General features: G+C 60.8%; 1 protein-coding gene across 4 annotated transcripts in view; it reads left to right on the top strand.

Moving 5' to 3' along the window:
- The window catches only part of KIRREL1 (kirre like nephrin family adhesion molecule 1), an 85,413-nt gene that overhangs the window by 59,929 nt on the left and 7,399 nt on the right, over positions 1-18,085 (top strand). For all 4 annotated transcript variants that reach the window (XM_026487354.4, XM_044379822.3, XM_044379823.3 and 1 more), the window contains exons 2-5: positions 8,950-9,099; positions 10,996-11,145; positions 15,593-15,750; positions 17,507-17,657. In XM_026487354.4, coding sequence (XP_026343139.1) covers positions 8,950-9,099; positions 10,996-11,145; positions 15,593-15,750; positions 17,507-17,657 — 609 coding nt within the window. The remainder of the gene's footprint in view (positions 1-8,949; positions 9,100-10,995; positions 11,146-15,592; positions 15,751-17,506; positions 17,658-18,085) is intronic.

The raw sequence follows: 18,085 nt of genomic DNA, 5'->3' as shown, positions 1-18,085 counted from the left end.
CAGGACAAGCAGGGTCTGGGTGGCCTGCAGACGGGGCCTCAGTAGCTGGGAGGCCGGCTCAGAAGCCACCAGGGACTTGGAGACAGGTCCACCCCGAACACCTGCCTCCTTTGCTGACCCTCAGTTTCTTCAAATAAAGGCGTTGGATTGGTGACCAAGGCCCTGTCCCACTCTGACCTTCAGACTCTTGTTTCTAATTTAATTTTCTTGTTTCCCTTTCCTGTCCTGTTCCCTTCTCTTTCGTGCCACAGTGGCACCTCAGCTTCTTCCTTCCCACACTTTGAAACAGCCCTTCCTCCCCGTTCCTGCCTCTGACTTCCTCTTCATCCGCCTTGCTCTCTGCTTTCTGTCTGTGGCTCTCTTCCCGTCCCATCCTCTGTCACTGTCCGTGTCTCTGCTCCTTGTCTTCCCACTCCGTGGGCCTGGGGACTGATGGAGGCAGCAGGTGCAGGCCCGGGAGGTGGGGCAGGGGCAGAGGGTCCGATTTCTTGGTTGCCTTCCCCCCAGTTCCTGGTGCCTGGCTCCATCTCCTCGGCCTCTGGCTCTGTGACTGTCCTGGCCTCTGATGTCCTTCTCCTCCCCTCTCTGTCTGTGCGCGTTCCTCTTCTCCTCTGTCTCCTATCGGAGCTAAGTCCTTGCCAGCCACCTGCCTCCTCTCCCGCACCCCCCTTCCCTTGCCCACTGAAGCCAGATTGAAATTCAGTTTTTCAGCAGAACCATCCACCCTCCCTGCCGCCCCCCTTCCTGCTCCCGCTGTCGTACCTGCTTCAGCCAACCCCACTTGGGCTCTCCGTGCCCTTGTCCTTCCCATAAAACATTCTCAGAGGCCCCTGCCAGGGCACATTTGCATAGAGTTGTCAGATCAGGTCTGGCCCAGGTGTCACCGGGCTGGCAGGACAGAGGGGGCTGGAGGTCCAAATGGGAGCGGGGGAGGGGGTGTGTTTCCAGCTGCACCTGCCAGTCTTTGTTAGTTCGGGAGCTCGAAGTCCTTGTGAGTGGGCCTGGGCTGGCAGGTCACTGCAGAGACCAGGACTGCCTGCCTGCCCTCTGCCCTCCCTTTTCCCACCGGGAACCTAGTGGAGGGGAGGTAAGGAACGCTGGTGGGGAAGGCCTTGCAGGGGAAGCAAAGAATGTCCTTCCTTCCCTCTGCTGGGTCACCATCTGGGTCTTCTAAGCCACTGTCCTAGTGTCACAAACCCACAGACCTCCCCCTATACCTGCTGGGAGGACGTGCCAGGGTGTCGCAGGTGCACCCCTCCCCCAACAGCCCAAGAGGGACAGGCACAGCGCTGAGTCCTGGGAGGATCCGTGAGGTCTGGCTGAGGCTCCAGGAGAGCCGGCAATGCCATAGAATCTTAGAACATCAAAGCCAGAAGGCCCTTGGGACCAAGTACTCAGCTCCCTCTCTTTATAGTTTAAGGAGGCTGAGACTCAGAGAAGTGAAGTGACCTCACCAAAGTCACACAGCTGGACGGGGGCAGAGGCAAGACCAGATCAGCCCACATCTTCTGACTTCTGGCCCAGAGTACGGCTGTCCCTCCCCAGCAGGTGGTGCTGGGCCCATTCCCCTGCCTCTTTCAGATTCTGTTCCTGCTTCTCGGTGACTAGTCCAATGGCCCAGACCAATACACTCCTGCTCCCTGTCCCTGTGAGTACCAGCAGGGCCCTGGGGCCAGCCTCCACCGCCAGCCTGTGCGGTCTGCTCCAATGCAGGGAAACCAGGCCAGATTGTGGCCACTTGTAAAATCCCATCTGGTCCCTGGAAAGATTCCCCTTCGGCTGTCCCTACCATACCCCAGCCTTGGAGATGGGCATCAGGCTGGCTTGACCAGGCAGGTCGGGGGGAGGGAGGAGAGACCAGTTCTCCTGCCTGTGGCTTGGCGTCCAGGTGGGAAGGTGGGGAAGGTTGGTGGGTGGATTGAGTCCGGGCACTGAGGCCACTGCTGCCCAGGGTGACCTTTTCACTTTAGGCTGTGAAATGAATCCTGGCCAGCAGCAAGGCTGGGTAGTGATCCTCGGAATGTTCGCAAACCTGATCTCCGTATCACCTGGTGTCCACTCACCTGAGGTTACCTGCTGGGAGCTTCCTGACCCCTGGTTCTTCACCTGCCAGAGCTTCTCAAAAGGCACACTGCGTTTCGACATTGTCTGGCTCTGGGCTGGACTCTGTCCCCGGTCAGCAGTGCCCCACCCCCCCGTGCCCGTCAGCGCCAGCGGGGAGCTTCTGGTCCCAGCATCCCGAGCCCTTGTCTGTCTGCTTCTGTGTGTCCCTGCACACTGCCCGGCCTTCTGTCTTTCTCCCCTGTGCCCTTGCGCTGCCTGCCCCGCCAGCACCCCTCCTACCCTCCTTCTCTCCCTCCCTCCCTTCTCCTGCCTTCTCTCCTCTTCTATCAAAAGTGCAAATCTCCCTTTCTCCTCTCCTTTCCCCTCTGCCGGGCCAGCCTGGAGAATCGCAATCCTCTTTTCTCGGTGAGATGAGAGAAGCCAACGGGAGGGGCCCTCCCTGGCTGTTGTATTTTTCATAGAGCAGGAACGGAATGGCTGGGCTGGGGGAGAAAGTCTGGGGGGGACGGGGGGGGGGCGGCGAAGATGTGAGAGCAGGGAGGGGGGCAGCGTGGCAGGAGGAGGGGTGGAGTGTGGAGAGATTTAGTTCTATCTGAAAGCTGTCGGTGCGAATCAAAGGCTTTCCTTTGAACCAGCAGCAATCTGGAGTGCAGAGCGTGGGGACTGCTCCGCCCAGGGGGCTCATTACTGTGCGTTTGATAAATCCGGGGAGACGGGGCCTGGCCTCCACCACCCCCTCTCCTGCAGCCTGGCTTCCTTGGCTTTCTCATGTGCTTGGCCCCTGTCCCTCTCTGGTTCCTGGCTGGCCTGGCAGGCAGCACTCTGGGAACATGACCACCAGGGCGCGGGTGCCAGGCCGCGGGTGCAGAAGCGTGTGCTCACATGCAGTTGCGCCAGACCGGGCGTGTGCACGTGTGTGCGCACTGGGGACACGTGTGCTTATGTGTTATGGCACGTGCGTGTCCACAAGGCATACATGGGGTGTGTCCGAGAATCTGTGAGCATCTCCAGCCTCTAGGATAGAGCTGGAGGTCACTTCTAGCTCTGAATCAGAAATGGGACTCGACCAGGCCCAGCGGGAAGTGGAGATGATCCTGGGGCAGGTGGCCTCGCCTGGCCTAACTCTGGGGAGCAGAGCTGGAAGGCAGTGTCCCCTGGGAGATGCAGGCTGAAGAGGGGTGGAGGAGAGGGTCTCCTAGGGGAGGGGGCAGCATCGAGGGGAGGTGCCGAGGCATCAGGGGGCCAGTTTGCACAACGGCCGGTCTGGGCCAGGAGGTCCCGGGGGTGGTGAGAGCAGAGAAGACAGCAGTAGCCGGGCTGGTGCAGCGGCATTCCGGGAGCCAGGTGTCCTGGCCCTTTGTTTTGCTTACTGGCCCCACTACTCACCAGCTGTGTGGCTGGAAGGAAGTTGCTTTTCTCTGAGCCTCAGATCCTTACTGGGGAGAATAATGGCCCTGCCTCATTGGGCTGTTGTGTGCAGGAAGTGAGCTAGCCTTGGGGACGAGCTTGGCCCAGGGACTGGCACTTCATAAGCAGGGGCTGTTTGTTATAAGTCCTGATGGTGGACGTTGGCAGCTTGACACTTGGGGTTTTGAGAATCACTGAAACCTCTCTGGGTGCCGTTGACGTCGTTCCAGCCTGGGGAACCACTCTCCGTCCATGTAAGGGTGTTCGGTCAAGCCTCTGCTGTGGTTGGTGGCAGCACACGGACCAGCTCCCACGTGGCCTCAGGGTGCTGGTCAGCCCCAGATCGAGGTGCGCTGCCCTCCCCAGAGGCCAACAGGATTGAGTTGGAAGTCGGAGGCGTCAAGCGGGGACCGTGAGTCCGGTGCCTCCAGGGAACGCCTCTTGGATGTCCTGGGGCGTGGCACGGTGCCAAGAGCAGGGGCCCTGCCACCAAGGAGCCCCGAGTCCCTTCCCATCTCTGCCACTCAATAATGTCTGTATCTTAAGCACCCGGAGCCTCATTTCCCGTTTGCATAAAACGGACATAAGAACCGCCCTGCACAGTGGATTATGATGCTGGGAGCGATGGCTGTAGCACGTCTGCCTGGTGCCTGGTGGGTAGCTGGCATCTTATAATTGGGAGTTATCATTATTAAGGAACGCTGCTTGGATTGAAGGGACAAGAAAGGTAAATCAAAGCTTCTCTGTTCTCCAGGGGCTCCCAGGAGAGTGGGAGAGACAGAAACGCACACATGAGTAACTTTTAATCCAAGGCAGGCTGGGAGAAGTGCTCTAAACAGAAGCCCAAACAATGTGGGAAGAATGGGGGAGGGAGCTCTTACAAGTCTAGCCCAGGAGCTCTGAGTTGGGGTGCGGGGCAAGTTGGGGGTGGGGGGTGGTAAGGGCAGGGAGGGAGGGGCCTGGGGAAGGTGGTGGGAATGGGGGTTCTGCAGTTCTGACCACTCCTCAGCTTGTGTGAGAAGCACAGAGGACCGCCTGCCACCAACAGCCCCCCAGGACACTCCTCACTTCTCCCCAGGGTCCCTTGGTGCTCCCCTTGCCCTCCCCACCGGGTTCCACTGTTCACATGCCTGCAAACCCTGGCTGAGCCTCCTGGGAGTCTTTTGTCCTGTGGTCCCTGGGTTGGGGGGTGGGCACCAGGAGTCTGGGACCCCAGCCTCACTGCCCGTGTCCAAAGGAGAGAAGTGCACCAGACGTGAGGGGGCCTGGCCCTGTGGCCACACTGGCTCCCCGCCCCCTGCCCTCTGCCTTTCCCCCTCCATCTTCAGGACCTCAGCCTTCCTTCTCCTCTGCCTTGGCCTGTGACACTCAGGGTCTTTGCATCACCGGGTCCTGCCTGCTGCCTTTCCCTCAGGATCCCCAGCCCGGGCCTGCCTTTTCCTCTCCGGGCCTTCTCCTCACCAAGATCCACCTTCCCCAGTGCTTCTCCTCCGGTCTCATCCATGTCCCTCGCTCCCCGGCCGCCGTGTGGGTGTCTGGCTTTGTCCCCAGCCCCGCCAGCCTTCCCTGGGTCTGTGTGGCCCTGTGCCTGTGGCCGCGTATCCTTCCCCGCCTGTCTTTGCGGTGGCTGCTAAGGCTTCACCCTGTGACGGGGTCTGAAGACAGGGAGGCTGTGGATCAAAGCCGGCAGGAGTTCATTTCAGGGCCCGCCCGCAGATGCGTGCTGGCCCCAGGCTAGAGCGGCAGGGCGGGCGGGGCGGACGAGGCTGGACTGTGGTCGTGGTCTGTCCGAGGTCAGGCCCACCCGAGACCCCCCCCCCCCCCGCCTCCGCAGCCGTGAGCCGTGCCCCTGCGGTTCTGCTCGGTGCGAGTGGGGTGTGGGCCCAGGCGGGACTGAGTCCGGCCCTTGGCTACCGCGCAGGCTCCGCTCGGTCACAGATGGTGGAGGGCCCGGTCCCCCAGGGCCTCGGAGCCATATGTGTGTGTGTCCTCGATAGGCCACCGGGACTGGCTCTTGGTGCCTTTGTGACACGCGGGGGATCCCCAGTACCTCCTTCTCTGTCGTAACGCCACCAGGATACGTCTGCCCTTGCTGTGGTGCCCTGTCCGGGGTCCGTCCCTCACTGCTCACTTTCCAGGCTTTCCCTCAGCAATCCCATCATTGGCTAAAAACCTTGGGTCCTGCCTCCCCTACCCATCCCAGCTCTGCTCCACGCTCCCTCCTTCAGGGAGCCCCTCAGGACTGACTGTGCGTCCTGCCCCCAGTGCTGTTTCTGTCTCTCTGCAGGGAGAACCTAGCCTGTCCCTCCACGCCCCTGCCCTGTCTGTGCCTCCTTGGGAGCTCGGCGTGCTCTGCCCTCTGCCTCCTTTCCCTGATTGGGGGGCAGGTGGGGGTGTGGGTCACACGGCAGGATCGCTCACTGCTTCGGAACACATCCCTGGAAATGCTGGGCGAGAGGCCAGAGCTCTGAGGGACACAGCCTGGACTCAAGGAGCCCCCCGGGCTCGGGGCAGGGACGGCAGTGCCGTGGGGTCCATATGATCACAGACGTAAGAAGTGAGTAAAAACAGCACGAAGGGTGCATGGGAAGTCATGGAAGATTTCCCGGAGGAAGTAACTCTTTGAATCCCAAGGGAGTGGGGGCAGCAGTGCCCCCCTACCCCCAGGAACGGGCTGTGCAAGGCCGTGGAAGGTGACAGAAGCCTGGGGTGTGCAGAGGAGGGTGGGGCCTGGGTCAGGCACGGTCTTGACTACAGAGGCTGTTTGGGGGCCAGAGATACTCGCTTGTGATTTTTGCAGGGTCAGGATATAGGGGTCTTCCCATCGAGTAAGATTCCCAAAACCTCTTCATTTTCCTTCCTCTCTGGACTCTTCCATCCCCTGTCTCCGGACTAAACAGTTTCAGCTGGGCCTAAACCAAGAACAGATTTTCCTCCCAAATCCCCACGTCGTCGAGGGATACGGCCTTCTCTGTCGTGGCCTTGCTCGGGTTTCCAGGGGCGCCTCTAACTATCTAGCTGCCGGGATAAGGAAAGGCCATAGCTACCGGTTAGTGGGCACAGGCAAAGGTTTGTACCAGGCCTGTCATACCCTTCATCCCATTAACCTTCAGGGAGCCTGGGAGGTGGGCATTATCACACCCCAGAGCACCGGTGAGGAAGTGAGGCTCAGAGAGGGACTGGACCAAGGTCACGGTTAGGAAGTGGCAGGGGCATTCTGCAAACCTAAGTCTTGTCTCCTACAGCTGTGCTCCTAGAGGGCCCCCTGCAGTCCTTGTCCAGACTTGTCATGGTGCAGGTGGGCCCCTCCCACTCGTCAGCTCCCCATCCCTGACTCTGACCACGTGGGCTCCCCCTCCATCCTGTCTGCTCCCCGTGGACAGAGAGCAGCTTTTCAGTGTTTGCTGGAGACCAGGGTGTCCAGGTCCCATGCAGGAAAGCCGTGAATGCAAGCCCCATCTCTGAGCCAGGGACGGCAGGCCACCCCGCTCCCAAGCCCTTGACTTGTGCTCCAGGGCCCTGGGAAGGAGACACGTGTGTGGGGAGCTTGCCGCATGGAGCTGCACTAGCGAATGCGCAAGGATATGAATAAATTTGAATAATAATGAGGGCAATGCCTGAATTAATAATGCTGGCTGCTCACCTGACCCACCCCCTCCCCCAGGATCTCCGCACCTGCCACTGGCATCCCTGGAAATGTGGGTGAACCTTATCCTTGGCTTCTTTAGATGGATGTCAGATCAGCACAGTTGGGAGCAGCCCGAGAGCTGCCCTGTCGCTAACTTCCTGGCCCCTGCAGACCCAAGAAACTGGATTTGTACGCTCAGCTGGGATTAAAGAGGCTGCCTCGTTGTATGAAATCATACGCTGGCCGTCATTCCCAGCCCTGCCCCCTCTCTCTCGGTCCCCTTTGTGTGCAGCAGACGACATGGACATCAGATGTCCAGGGAGGTTCAGAGGGAGGAGACAGCATGGCCCTTGGCTTTGGAGGAGAGGTTCCTCTTCTGGTAGAACAGATAAGGCAGACACCCTTACCCACCTGCTGCCTTCTACCCCATGATAAAAACATGGGCATAGACAGAGTTTGGGACAGGAAATGCGTGGATAGAGCTGTGACAGCAGGGCTGGGAGATGGGATAAGCTGTGTTTGTCCAAGGAGCTAAGGGATCAATCCAGGAGGGCTTCCTGGAAGAAGAGAATGTGGGGCCCCTTTAGAAAGAAGGGCAGACATGAAACTGGAGGAGGAAACAGAAGGGAGGGGACGAGACCTGGGGCCTGTCTCTGGTGGCTTAGAGGGAGGTCTCAGAAGGGGGAGGGACAAGTTCCCTCCGCTTACACACTGGAGTGATGGAGGATCTGAGAAATTGTGGAAAGGGTTGGATTTGGGGACTGTGGTCTCTGCAGAAACATGGGAGCTGGGGAGGGAAAGAGGAGAGGGGAATCCCCTGAGCGGTGGGCAAAGCTGATTTTGGTCACAGCGGTGTGACAGATTGGGGACGAAGCTGGGAAGCCCCAGATCTCTCCCTTTGCCATATCCCCTCTTCCCCCAGCCTGCCCAGTGCTGGCTCGCCTGGGGTGGGAGCCGGGGGGGAGGGGCAGCCACAATCCAATTCCCTGCTCCATTTAGGCTCCACAATTAAAGGCAATTACTCTGCAGCTCTCTAATCAAACGCTCCCGGCCGGGCTGCCAGCCGGGCAGCCATGTGTGGCTCCCGCAGCCGGAGGGAGAGAGGAACAAAGTCACACGCGCGCTTGGCTCCCGCTGCGCGGGCGGTGGAGCGCAGAGCGGTGTGTCCGCGTGTGCGCATGCGTGCCCCGGAGCTGGCGGCGGGTGTGCCGAGAAGTGGGCCCGGAGGTTCGCTGTGGACGCTCGGAGCGTCGGCTCCCACCTTCACCCACGTGGGGTCTGCCCTTGTGTGCCCACTGCGCGCGCTGGGGGGCCGTCCCTTAGGTGTTGTTCCCGTGAGCTAGCTCGTGGCTCGTACGACACGTGCGGGCGGGGGTACGGTGGCATGGCCATGCCCTGGGCTTGCGGGGCTGGCGGCACGACCAGCAGCTTTGGTCGTGGGTGCGGCGCCCGTGGCAGGGATGGCGATGACGCCGCGGGTGGCGGAGCGGGACCAGCGCCTGGAGAGCCGAGGCTCGGGTTCGAATCCGCACTCTGCCCCTCACTGCCCCTCACCCTCCCGGGCCTCCGTGTCCTGTCTGGGGCACGAGACGGTGGGACTAGCCCCACCCCAAGCCTTTATATAGCACTGCAGTGCGGTCTCCGATCGCTGACCGCCTGGGCTCCTGAGACCCGCTCCCCTGGGCGGGGGGAGGAAGGCGTCGGGCGGGCACGTGGCATCTTGGCGGGAAGGGGTGGGCTGAAGTGGAGCGGGGACAGGAGGGTGGGGGTGGGGGCCTGGCAGGGTGGCTTCTTGGTGGAGCCCCTTCCCTCCTGCATGTCCTTACCCAGTGCCGGCTTGGCTTTGCCAGGGACCCAGACGCGCTTCAGCCAGGAGCCTGCCGACCAGACGGTGGTGGCGGGACAGCGGGCTGTGCTCCCCTGCGTGCTGGTCAACTACTCGGGCATCGTGCAATGGACCAAGGATGGGCTGGCGCTGGGCATGGGCCAGGGCCTCAAAGGTGAGTGGGCTGCCCGCTGGCCTAGCAACGACTGTTCTGTCTCTGTGCCTGTCCCCCAGCACAGGCTCCTGGGCCTGGCGCCCTTACCTAGCCCCTCCCCGTGCTCGCTCTGAGTGCTCCAGCCTCCCTGTCCTCCTGAGCTCTGCCTCCACTGCTTCCCCAACACAAAGCTCTATCTTTCCTCCTGGCTGTGGACCGGCTCAGGAAGGGCAACAGGGATGGGGCGCCTGGGTGGCACAGCGGTTAAGCGTCTGCCTCCGGCTCAGGGCGTGATCCCGGCATTACGGGATCGAGCCCCACGTCAGGCTCCTCCGCTATGAGCCTGCTTCTTTCTCTCCCACTCCCCCTGCTTGTGTTCCCTCTCTCGCTGGCTGTCTCTATCTCTGTCAAATAAATAAATAAAAATCTTTAAAAAAAAAAAAAAAGAAGGGCAACAGGGAGCCTGAGAGATGGAGGGAAAACAAGAGACCTTTACGTAAGAGAGCGACAGACAGACAGACACCAGCAGAGGTGCTCCAGGCAGAAAGAGGCGAGGCGGGAGGTGCAGGAGACTGGAGTGCCCTGCGAGAGCAGGGGGAGAGCACAGGGAGGGACCCTCTGTCCCAAAGGGACCTCCGGCCAGGCTGGCTTTGCTCCGGACTCCCCCCTGCCCCTCCCCAGGCGATGTCTGCTCGGAGGCCAAAACCCCGGGACCGTCAGCCTGAGCACCGATTTGTAAATTCCCCTGCGAAGCCTTTATCAACGCCGTGTAGCCGGTGCCAGAGCTACACAGAGGTTCAGTAAAACAGGACCAACAAACGACCTCCCATATTCCAGAGAAAATAGAAGTACTTTTGGGAGGGCTTCCTGGCCGAGGCGAAGGAGGAAGGCCCCCGGTTCTTGTGCTGCCTCTGCCACCTGGGAGCTGGGTGACCTTAGGAAAGCCGCTGCACCTCTCTGGGTCTTAGTCTACTCCTGTATAAAATAGCTAGGTAGTCTCGGGCTTATGAGTCTTGAACCAAATGAGAGACAATGCTTTGCAAAAAGCCCCAGCTCCCCGTAAAGCAGTATAATAAGCAAAGTCCAGGAGCTGCTCTCTATTGTTATTCTTCCTGTTGTCCGGGCCTTGAGATGATTTGCTGTGGGTTCTGCATATTAGCACAGGTAGGGGGAGTTGGTCCGTGTGGAGGAAGGAGATGGGCTAGTGGATCTATTGATGATAGAACGAAAGAGAAACTGGGAGAGAGAGATCAATAGATATGGAGTGAGAAGGATCGATTACCCCTGGACAGAGGGAGATAATGGGAGGGAGCCAGTGGGGAGCCTGGGAAAGGGGGACAGGGGAGGGGGTGCGAGCCTGCAGGGGTGGGCAGGGGAGGCTGAGCCAGAGGGGGCCAGAGACTGTGGGTCAGGGTCTCCTTCGGAAGCAGGACCCTGCCCCATCCATCCCCCGCATCACGAGTGCGGGTGAGGCATTGGCCTGCCTTGGCTCCCCCCGGACCCCAGGGAGCCCCCTCTGTGTTATGATGCCCTATATTTTCAGCTCCCACACCCCTCCCCCTCTCCTTTTCTCTTGGCTTTTTTCTTCTTCCTTTCCTATTATTATGAGAGACGTTTGTCTGCAAACAGCTCCAGAGAGTTCTGCTCGCCTCCCCCTTCTGGTCTCCCCGTTACTCCTGCTCCAGGGCCCCCAGCCTCACTGTAGGAGTTTGTGACGTTGCGGTGTCACACCTGGACTGCGGACAGGGTCCAAGGCCAGGGCGGAGGGAGGAGAGGTGGCTGGGCCTGATGCAACCCCCCGCCACCGGGCATGGGGCTGAACCGTGGGGAGGGAGGGGACCCTGGGGGGCAGGGCAGTCTAGGCCAGTTCCCAGGCTGGGGCAGGGCTCACCTCGCTTGCCCTTTGTGTCCCTGCAGCCTGGCCGCGGTACCGGGTCGTGGGCTCCGCGGATGCCGGGCAGTACAACCTGGAGATCACTGACGCCGAGCTGTCTGATGACGCCTCCTATGAGTGCCAGGCCACGGAGGCCGCCCTGCGCTCGCGGCGGGCCAAGCTCACCGTGCTCAGTAATGCCCCAGTCCCTCCTCCAGCTCCTCCTGTCCCCTTGACTCCTCACTGCTTCCTGGCCTCATGCCTGTCCCCACTGCCCACCCCCATCCCTCTCTAAACTTCCAAAGCCAAGTCCAATAGAAGAAGGCGATGTGGGCGCATGGGCGGACCCCCACTGGCGGGACCGGGGTGGCGAGGCCTTGCATCCTCTGTGCCCAGCTGCATGGGCTCTACCTGGGGACATAAGGCTCCCCCAGGGCAGAGGAGTTGGGGTGCTGGAGATGCGTCTGCTCCTGGCCCAGGGTTGTCGGTGAGGGAGCTTCTCCAGGCCTCCCCCTCTGCTGCCTCCAGCCCCAGCGACTGCCCCTAGGGTTCCTTTTCCTCCTCACTCAGCCCCTACTCCCCTCACCACTCCTTCCCTCCCTGGGCACTGAGATTCTCCTGGAGGCCCTTCTGGGAGCCGGGGAGCAAGACCGGAAGGAATGAACCCCGAGGGCTGAGAACTGGGCTGGTGAGCTGGGTCCTGCTGGAGCAGAGCAGATGTCCCTCTGTGAGAACACCAGGGCCATTTGCATACTGAGGGGACTGGCCCCTGCAGGAGGCCGGCTGGGACACGCCCTCTGGCTCCCTCCAGCCTGGTGCTCTCCCTGGCCTCTGCCTCTGCTGTGCCTCCTTCTGCCCATGGCCTCCCCTCTTCCCTTTTGTCCTCCATGCTGTCCCGTTCCTTTCTTCTGCCTTCATTTGATCTATCTGGCTCCCTCTTTTCTGTCCCTTCGCCTGCAATCTGTGACCTGGGAGAAGCCCCTGGAAGGGATGGGGGAAGGAGAGGAGCGGAGACCGCGAGCTTGGACACGGAAGGTTTTCCTTGGGAGGAGGGTGGGAGTGAGAAGGTGACAGGAAGTCGTCCTTGTGTCAGGGAAGGGCTGGACTGGGAGTCAGGAGCTGTGGCCATTTTGGCACTGTGACCCTGAAGAGGTCACGACCCCTGGGTATCAGTGTGCTCCTCCGTAAGGGGACATCAGCCTTTTCTTAGCCGCTTTGCCCCTCCTGCCCAGGGAGCTGAGAACCGTGAGGGTTTGGGCAGTGAGGTGTCAGGGTGTCAAGGCCCCGCAGGGCTGGGACTCTAGGCTGGTGGGGGGCTCCCTCTTCCTCTCTGGGGAGCAAGGTGCAGGACTGAGGTTAGGGAGAGAGAGTCGGGTGGCCGCCAGGGATGGGCATGGGGCGCCATGACAGCACCTCCCATCCCTCCTGGGGTGTGTGTGAGCCCGCGCCAGCCCGGGCCCTCTAAGGGAATCGCGAGATTCTTGGGAGTCCGTCTGTCTTCTTTTCCCTACCTAACTGCCTCTGTTTTGGGTCCTGGAGGTGCTGCTTCTGCCCTGGAGGACCCCCATCCAAGGAGCCCCTGATACTCCCTTCCCTCTCCTGCCCCAGACCCCCCGAGACAGAGACATAAAGATGAAAAAAGGCCAGCTAAACCCCTAGGTATTGCAGGAATGGGGCTTATAATGGCATCCAGTGGCCATTCCTCATTCAAGGAAGGCTTCCTGGAAGAGGAGACTATCAATGGGCACCCTAGATGGAGGAGTACCTTGTTAAAAAGTTTGCCAGCCACTGAAGGAGAGCCCATGTTGGGGCTGCTGGGTGGCTCGTTCGGAGGGCACAGTCTGTGTGCAGTGTGTGGGCCTTCCCAGCCTATCTGGGGGATTGCGGGGGCAGGGGGGCGGGGGGCAGGGACAGGCCCCAAGAGGAAAGGGGTGAGAGGTTCGAGCTTGCTCATCTCTCTCTCGAACCCTGCCTCCTGCAGCCGCACACAGGCTAGGAAGACAGGCTGTGTCTCGCATGCTCCCTCGCCTGCTTACATACACCTTTGCTCACGGCACGGGGACCCGGACACTGGGCAGGGCGGAGTCGAGAGTGGGTCGCGTCCTGTGCCTGGTAGACCCTCCTCTGCAGGCACAGCCCTTGGTGGTCTCCCCGCCCCCACCCAGGCCAGGCTTCTTCACGCAGCAGGCTTGCCTTCCCCCTGCGGCAGGACCGAGCCGCGGCCTCCTGCTGCCCTAGACGCAGAGGCCACGTCCACTTGTGGGTCTGCGGCCCCCAAGCGCCACGGGGAGGGGCATGGCTCCGGGGTCGGCGCGCCTGGTCCCCACCAGCCCTGCCACTTAACTCACTCTCCTGCCTCTGAGCACATTCCTTGACCTCTGTGAGCCTCAGCGACCTTGTCTGCCAGTTGGGGTCCGTGGTATTTACCGCGAAAGGATTAATGAAGTTCACTCCGTGGTAGCGTGGTACCTGGGCGCTTAGGTCAGCGTTCTGCGGACGGCAGAAACACTCCATCACATCGCAGCTTACCCGCGTCGTGTCCGGGATCTCATTTTGACTTTGCAGCGTCACGTCTGGGGAAGAGGCGTCAATGTTGTTTTTAAAATTGTGCAAATAAGGAAACTGAGGCCACAGAGACGTGTGCACATTGACACAGAGATTTGTCACGAAGCATAAAACTGTGTTCGAAAACAAGCATCCACGGACACGCGCCCTCTGACGGCAAACGGCTCAACGGCCTTATTTTCCTTTGCCCCAGAAACAAAGAGAAAGATGGGTTAGTGACAAGCGACAGATGGACGGACTTGCCCCGAATGAGGGGAAAGGGCCAGTGCTCCAGGGAAGGGAGAGCCGATGGGAGGTGACACCTTCCCCTGACCCAGGACATGGTGTCCCCCGCAGATGGGCAGAGGGCCTCCTTCCTGGGTGAGCCAGCAGGTGTGACCTTGCAGGGCCCCACACAGACCAGGAGACCCCGAGCGGGGGCTCTTCATCCACGTCTGTCCTTCCCACCCACTCCCACACGTGCACCGTCTGACACGGGAACCCAGTGGGGCCGCAAGCAAAGAGGGGGAGCCAGGGATTCAGAGGCTCCTCTGCCGGCCAGGAGCTGGGGGCACCGCGGGACCGTGGGCACTCGTGCGAGCACAGAGCGAACACAGTGCACACGTCACACGGGCCTGCACCCTGTAGTCCATACCCAGCACCCCTGGTGACCTTCACGAGGGGCCCCTGGTTAGGCACAGCTGCATCCCTGTTGAAGAAACAGACTCTGACCCGAGACCTCACGCAAGACCCCACGACAGGAAACAGACGAGCCAGGGTTTGAAATCACGGCAGCCGGCTTGGAAACTACCCCTCTGCGTGTGTGCGGTGAGCAGGACACCGACGGGCTCAGGGGGTTCCTTTCTAGAGGAAACCGAAGCTCAGGACCGGCATTTCCTACGCTCCAGGGCATGCTCCAGGTCAGCCCTGCCCACCGCGGGGCTCCGTGGCCTCCGGCATGGGCTCTCAAGGCTTGTCTCACAGAGCGCCTCTGGGTCTGCCCAGAGGCAAGCAAAGCCCTTCCTCACTGCTGGCCCGACGATGACGGGGTGCACCAGAAAGATGAGAATCGAAATCCGGCCTCTGTCTCCTCAATCCCTTCTTCACTCATTCAGCAGATATCCCCGAGGACCTGCTGTCCCCGAGCTCGGCTGGACCTCGGGCTTTCAGAGAAAGCAGCAGTCCTACCTTCAAGGGACGTGCAGTCCGATCGCCTGAGCTTTTAGGAGCCTGTGGGGAGAGGACAGGAAGAGGCCTCCTATTTCTTGCCATCAGAAATCTGACCCGTTCAATCCCTCAAGCGGTTAGCAAGAGCCGACGGTGGCCATCTCTGGGCCCCGGAGACGGTAGAAATGCCAGGGAGCCAGGGGTAACAGCTGTCGCTGGGAAGGGGGCCTGGACAGTCGTCCTAAGTGACCCCAGCGCGAGGTCAGTTAGGAGCTCAGCGCACCTTCCTGGGGCCACCACTGGGCCGGCTGTGGCTGGAGGGCCCGTGCAGCAGGCCGGGGAAGGGACAGCAGAGGGGAGGACGCGAGAAAGTGCAGGACTGGCTGGGGGAGCCCTGAACGGCGGGCTGAGATGGTGTGACGATACCCACGGCACTTCGTAGCCCTCGGAGGTGTCTGAGCAGGGAGGTGGCTCGGTTTCAGCTGCGCTGGAGAAAATAACCTGCCAGCGGTGATGGATGTGTCGGCCAGGGGGCTGGGGCATGGTGTCCATCCGGGAGGTCGCTGTAATGGGCCCGGCTCACCGCCCTGGCCCGGGGCACAGGAGTGCACAGGGCTGTAAACATTAGGACGCTCCTCCCAAGCCAGGCCCCCAGGGTGTGAGCTGCGCTCGGATCCCCCCGGAGACCCCCGCTCTTCCCTAGTTTGCGGCCACTCCCCCTCATCCACCGGCAGGGCTGGGAAAGAACTAGGTGGGGTGCAGGGGGCCTGGAGTGAGGCCCCCCCAGGAGCAACAGGTACAGTGACTGTAAGTGGAGGTGGCAGCAGCCGTCCACGGGGTGGACATGCAGAGGGAGGGACACTGCCAGGGGCTTCGGTCACCACAGTGGTGCTGGCCACACCCTGACTGACTGCCCTGCTCGCCCCGCAGTCCCCCCAGAGGACACCAGGATCGACGGCGGCCCTGTGATTCTGCTGCAAGCGGGCACCCCCCACAATCTCACGTGCCGAGCCTTCAACGCCAAGCCGGCCGCCACCATCATCTGGTTCCGGGATGGGACGCAGCAGGAGGGCGCTGTGGCCAGCACGGTGAGACCCAGCTGCTCCCCCAGACCCTCGGCCCCATCCCAAGTCACCTTGCATTCCCACGGGGGCCTGACCCAGACTCGGGGGACACAGCTGTGACAGGAGAGCCTGTAGGTCGTGTCACTGGGAAGGTTGGGATCCAGAGAAGAGGAGAGCGCTCCAGGTCATGGCGCATTCAGTGGCTAGCAGGGACTAAGAATAGTGGTAACACCAGCCACACTGATTAAGCACCTTCTGTATGCCAGGCGCCGTGCATGCTGAGCTCCTAACGGACGTCCCTCTTACTCCTCAAGGGAGCTTCATAAGGCAGATGTTCCTGCCAACTCACAAAGAGGGACACCGACGGTCAGAGAGGCTGACGCCTTGCCCCAGGTCACGCAGCTGGCGTGCAGCAGAGCTGGGGTTTGCTCCTGGCTCGGGTTGCGCTGTTGAGCACCTCGGCCTTCCTCCTTCAGCCTCTGGTTGGCACAACTAAGATGTGGAGGAGGCAGGGCTTATGGGTGCGTTGTATGGATGAGGGAGCTGTGACAGAGGAGTCATCAGGTGACATTCTGGGCGGAGCTGCAAGTGGCATCCCCGTGTCCTGTGTGGGGTGCTTCTGCCAGCTGTGGGCAAACACACAGGTGTGCCCAGCCCTTTGCCAGGTGCCGCGGGAGACCTGCTCACCTGTGTGCCTCAGAGAGCAGTGCCAGGCAGGACTGGATTAGCTCTGCCCTTGACAGGCTGTGCGACCTTGCACAGGTCCATGCTCTCTGGCCTTAGTTTCCCCACTTGACCCAGGACAGTTTGGCCTCGGTGGTGCTTAACGTTTTACCACCAAGACATCTGTAATTTTTCTCCTGTAGGGCTACATATTTTGAAATGTTCTGGCAACCAAATGAGCTGATTTGTTAGTGGCCATTTGTCATCCACGTTCCTTCTCCCCTTTTCTAAAGACAGCACATCCTCGCCAAGCAGCAGGGGGGAGCCAGCCCTGCACGGCGCTGGCCCTGCTCCCGCCCGGCGGAGGCGTGCGTGTTGCTGTCAGTGTGCAGGGCCTCACTTGGACAAGTGGGTGGTTTCCCTTGCACAGCTAGAATACGGAAAGCAGCTCACGGGGTCCTGCGACCACATTCAGGGCCTCAGGTTGGCCCCCACTGAGCCAGTGAGACCGCCTGTGAGCCCTTCCTGCCCTGCAGGGCTTACGGTCTGGCAGGAGAGCCCCAGCACCAGTGCGCTCACACACTGGGCCCACGAGGCAAGGCTGCGTGTGTCCAGAACAGAGCAGGACAGACTGGCCGGGACGGTCCTGAGGGCCGGGAGGGTCACAAAGACCTCGCAGAAGAGGAGGGGCTTGTGCTGCACTCGCAGAGTCCGGGAAGGAGTCTCAGCACCACGGGGAGCGACAGGACAGCAGAGCGGGCTCCGGTGGAAACCGTGGACGCATTAGCAGCGACACACTGACACGGGTCCGACAGTTGTGTGCACGGCCCTCATGTGTCACGTTCATTAGCGGAAACTGGGGTCCGGGAGGAGGGTGGATGGGAACTTGCTGCATTTTCTGTTCAATTGTTCTGTACGCTTAAAACTTCTCTAAAAAATCAAGTCTATTAATTAAAAACCAGACCAAAGCAAACCGGGGGAAGAGGTGGGGCTGGGGCTGGGGAGGGCTGCACTTTCAGTTAAATTTCACGTGCCCCTCCAGCGCAAGCCTGTCTCATCCTGATGGCAGTGTAGGGGGCTTTTAGCCTGACCCCGTCTCCCACTTGTCCCACCCCAGGAACTGCTGAAGGATGGGAAGAGGGAGACCACCATTAGCCAGCTGCTCATTAACCCCACAGACCTGGACATCGGGCGTGTCTTCACCTGCCGCAGCGTGAACGAGGCCATCCCCACTGGCAAGGAGACTTCCATTGAGCTCGACGTGCACCGTGAGCGGGGGTCCTGCCGCGGAGTGGGTGGAGGGGTGGGCTGAGGAAGGGAGTGTGGGGCGCCCTTGGAGAAGCCCCGAGTGCAGATGCCCTGGGGCCCCAGGACGGCTGCTCTCGGCTCCCCTGCTTGGAGAAGCCAAGGCTGTGGGCCCCGAGGGTGGCAGAGCCATGGGCTGTGACTCAGGCAGCTCCGGGTCTCATCCAGCTTGAGACTTTGGCTGTGACTTAATCTCTCTGAGCCTCAGCTCCCAATTCTGTGTACTAGAAGAAAATAAAATACGGGCCTACAATCTCTTCTCTGAAATTCCAAGCCAAAACGGATTTGCTGGCAAAACGTGAACTCGGGTTCTGCATGGTCTCTTATGTCACCCACGTGTCACTGTGAGGCGTTGCTCAGACCCCGATGGGGGTCTTGCAGTACACGGTCT

Source organism: Ursus arctos, unplaced genomic scaffold, assembly GCF_023065955.2.
Source record: "Ursus arctos isolate Adak ecotype North America unplaced genomic scaffold, UrsArc2.0 scaffold_2, whole genome shotgun sequence".
NCBI classification, from domain to species: domain Eukaryota; kingdom Metazoa; phylum Chordata; class Mammalia; order Carnivora; family Ursidae; genus Ursus; species Ursus arctos.
This window is presented reverse-complemented; position numbering and strand designations above follow the sequence as displayed.